This window comes from Coffea eugenioides, chromosome 6, assembly GCF_003713205.1.
Source record: "Coffea eugenioides isolate CCC68of chromosome 6, Ceug_1.0, whole genome shotgun sequence".
NCBI lineage: Eukaryota > Viridiplantae > Streptophyta > Magnoliopsida > Gentianales > Rubiaceae > Coffea > Coffea eugenioides.
Window position 1 is genome coordinate 22,680,300 of NC_040040.1, and position 3,441 is coordinate 22,683,740.

Consider the following 3,441-nt stretch of genomic DNA (forward strand, 5'->3'; position numbering starts at 1 on the left):
CGACAAAATATGGTTTTGCAGGCCCAAGAATCGTTCAAAAAAATGATATATGAAAAACTTTGCAAAATCAATGTGGTCATCCTTGGAAGTGTAATCCATGGGCTTTCTAAGGCGAGAAACACTAGCACTGCAATTAAATTCCTTAGGATAATGGAAAATGGTCGAAATACGAATGTTAAACCCAATGCCACCATATACACCACTATTATTGACAGCCTGTGCAAAGATAAAATGGTTGATCAAGCTCCTGCCATTTTGCATGAGATGCCCTTTTGCATCGTGGCATTATTGAACAAGAAAAGCTGCACATTTTCATACACAGCATTTGTCGGATATACCCGTGATGTAATACATGTCCTTCCACCTTGCCCAAAGCTCTCCACAATTGAGTGATCAACCTGCATCATCAAAAGCTCATCATCCATATTAGCCTCCCATACAAGGCTAATATCCTTTTTTTCAACAAAGCGTTGAGAGAAGTAACCTAAGGGGACCCACTAAAGTCCAACTTCCAAGCAATTGCTGACTGGAAGGGACTTCAATGGACCTTGAACACTCACACTCTGACTCTTTACTGAACCGATGTGGGAGAAAGGGGAAGGGAAACACTCGACTAAGCCGGCTTTTAAACCCTCACCGTGACTCTTACCAATATCCTCATAGATAGTTTTTCTCCTTCCAAGACTGCCACGGTGCTGCCGTAGACGCCTTTCCTGACATCGGTTGCTTTAGATGACCTTAAACGTTGTACATTGAACGAGTCAGAAAAGCTCCCGCCCTTTTGCATGTGATGATCGAAAAGAGTGTTCTCCCGTGTGTTGTCACCTATAACTGTTTGATTCATGGCCTTTGAAAATTGGGCAAATCGAAAGATGTCAAGATGCTACTGAATCAGATGAGTCATTTTAGTATTGCTCCAAGCCATTTTACTCATTGTATTCTGATTGATGCATTTTCTAGGGAAGGATCCATGCAAGATGCAGAAGATGTATTTGAGATCATGATTCAGAGAGGTGAAAATCCTGGTACAGTTATATATAATGCCCTGATGAATGGATGCTATTTGCAGGGCCAAATGGATAAAGCAAGGAAAATTTTTGACGCCATGGTTGAAAGGGGTGCTAATCCAGATATTCTGAGCTACAGTACCCTAATGAATGCGCATTTCAAGAAAAATGAAAATGATGAGGCCATGCATCTCCTCAGGGAAATTCCACAGAGAGGTTTGAGAGCTGACGTTGGTACATATAATATTGTCTTGCAGGGTTTATTCAGGATGGGAAGGTATCGTTCTGCAAGAGAAGTATTCATTGAGATGCGAGCTGCTTCCTTACCTCCTGATTTTCATACCTACTGTACAATGTTGGATGGCCTATGCAAATGTGGACATATTGAGGAGGGACTGCAATTCCTGCAGAAGATGGAATTTGATAGAGTCAAACTTGATATAACTATGTACAACATCATTCTTCATGTATTGTGCAAAAGTGGGAGGTTTCAATTTGCACGGGATCTTTTCAATAATCTTTCTTTGCTGGATGAAGCTAAAGAGTTTTTTGTGAAAATGGAAGAGATTAGTTGTTCAGCTAATGGGATAACATTTAGTTTTATTGCTCAAGAACTTCTTAGGAGAGGTGAATATAATGATGCACTGAGATTTCTGGAAGAAATGGCTAGAAGAGGATTTAAAATGGACTCATATACTTTCTCTATTTTAATAGATTTGCTACAAGATAAAGAAAATTATCCTTCTCTTATGCAGATAATTGAGAAGTTTGGACCTAATGAACTGAAGTCGAAATCATAAAAGAGGATCTTTTGGCCAATTGAAACTCTTTGAAAGGTAAGAGTTTTGGACTCAAAAGCATATGTGCCACTGTTAACCTTTGTTGGAAAGTGCCTTTTGGAAAGTTTGATTGCAGGAATTCCGAGAGTGCTTAGGAGAGCTACTCTTAGATGGTCACTATATTGAGGAAAGTTGACGATCTAATGCTTTGAATAAAGCACCGAAAGTTTGTGGAGGGTCTCTGATTAGGGGTTTATGTTCTTTGTTTGCACTTTTTGAGTATTTCCATTAATATTTAAATGGTATTGAAGTCATGCTTGGGGTGATTGTCCTTTTTTGCAATTGAGGAACTACTTTGTGAAGTACTGCTTATACAGGTAAAGTAATTTCTGATCTCCCTAGATTTCTGCTGAGAGGCAATTAACTTTTGTTGCAAACTTGTGATGCAGAAAGCTGTTTTTTTATGGATGCCAGCATTTTACCCTTTGTTTTTCCTGAGAATATGTCTTGTTAAAGTTGAAATCTTAGATTATGCTATTGAAATCTTAAATGAGTTGGAACGAATTTTTTGAAGATTAGATTGGTAAAGATGGACAGCTTTACTTAGCAGTAAAAGTTCCATTTATAAGTCACAAAGGTGCTGAAACATTACTGGATATGTTTGTGTACTATATAAGCATCTATCACTGGACAACATGAATTTGGTGAATATTTGCTGGGGGTTTCTGGTTTGCATGTACTTGAGCAGTAAAGGTTTGTACTACATTTTCTGTTAGTTTTCTCTACTGTATCTTTGTACCCATCAATAAAAGGTTTTTCTCTTTCTGCAGAATGGACTGTCCCAGAATTTTGCCATCTACTCTGCAGGATTGGAGGCTCAAAGTTAACAACACTTTTGATGTTAGAGCCTTTGCTAACTAAGCATTCATTTTAAAACTGCACAGTGATTGTATGCTTTAAAGAAGGTTAGGTTACAGCTACTGTTTGATAACCTCTCCATCCTTTTATGTTATGTGTCAGCAGCTCTTGTTCTGTTGCATGTTCCACTAGTTTGATATTAAACAGATTTAAGTTTAGACTTGATTCAATTCAACTGTGGGTTGACTCCAATTATTCAGACTTGAGAACAACAAAAAAGCAAAGAAGAATATGTATCGACCCACATCTGCATCATAATTTTGTCATGTATAGGCACATTAATGAGCATGGGTATGAGGCTGCTAATTGCTACCTCATTAGGCTGGACGCATTCCTTGTCTTCTTGATTGACTTCTCTTTTTGCAATTCATAATAAATGGATCTAATTGCTGCTATTGCAAAAGTTGAATTTTGAACATGATTCGTTGAAAGAGAAACTGGAAGGAGCTATGTCATACATGTAAGATCTTGTTAGAGGTTGCGATTAATGCGAAAGGAATGAATCTTTAGATATTTGATAGCTCTTCACAGAATAGAACAAACTACTACCCAGAACCAAACTATTCTTCCTTGTCCTCAACATTGGTATTTGTTAGCTATGATACATTTGCTATTGTTCCACTTTGAAGGTGGAAAGCTTCAATTAATGAGGGTCTGGCATGTTTAAACAATCACAATTTTTTCAATGTCCATATTGTTCTACTATCCATGGTAGATTGAAGAGTCGGGCATAATTA

General features: G+C 37.8%; 1 protein-coding gene across 1 annotated transcript; it reads left to right on the forward strand.

The window, feature by feature from the left end:
* Positions 1 to 880: 880 nt before the first annotated feature.
* Positions 881 to 1,807, forward strand: LOC113773868 (pentatricopeptide repeat-containing protein At1g12300, mitochondrial-like). Its single transcript, XM_027318471.1, has one exon. The coding sequence runs from the start codon at positions 881 to 883 to the stop codon at positions 1,805 to 1,807; it is 927 nt and encodes a 308-aa protein (XP_027174272.1).
* The last annotated feature ends 1,634 nt before the right edge of the window (positions 1,808 to 3,441 follow it).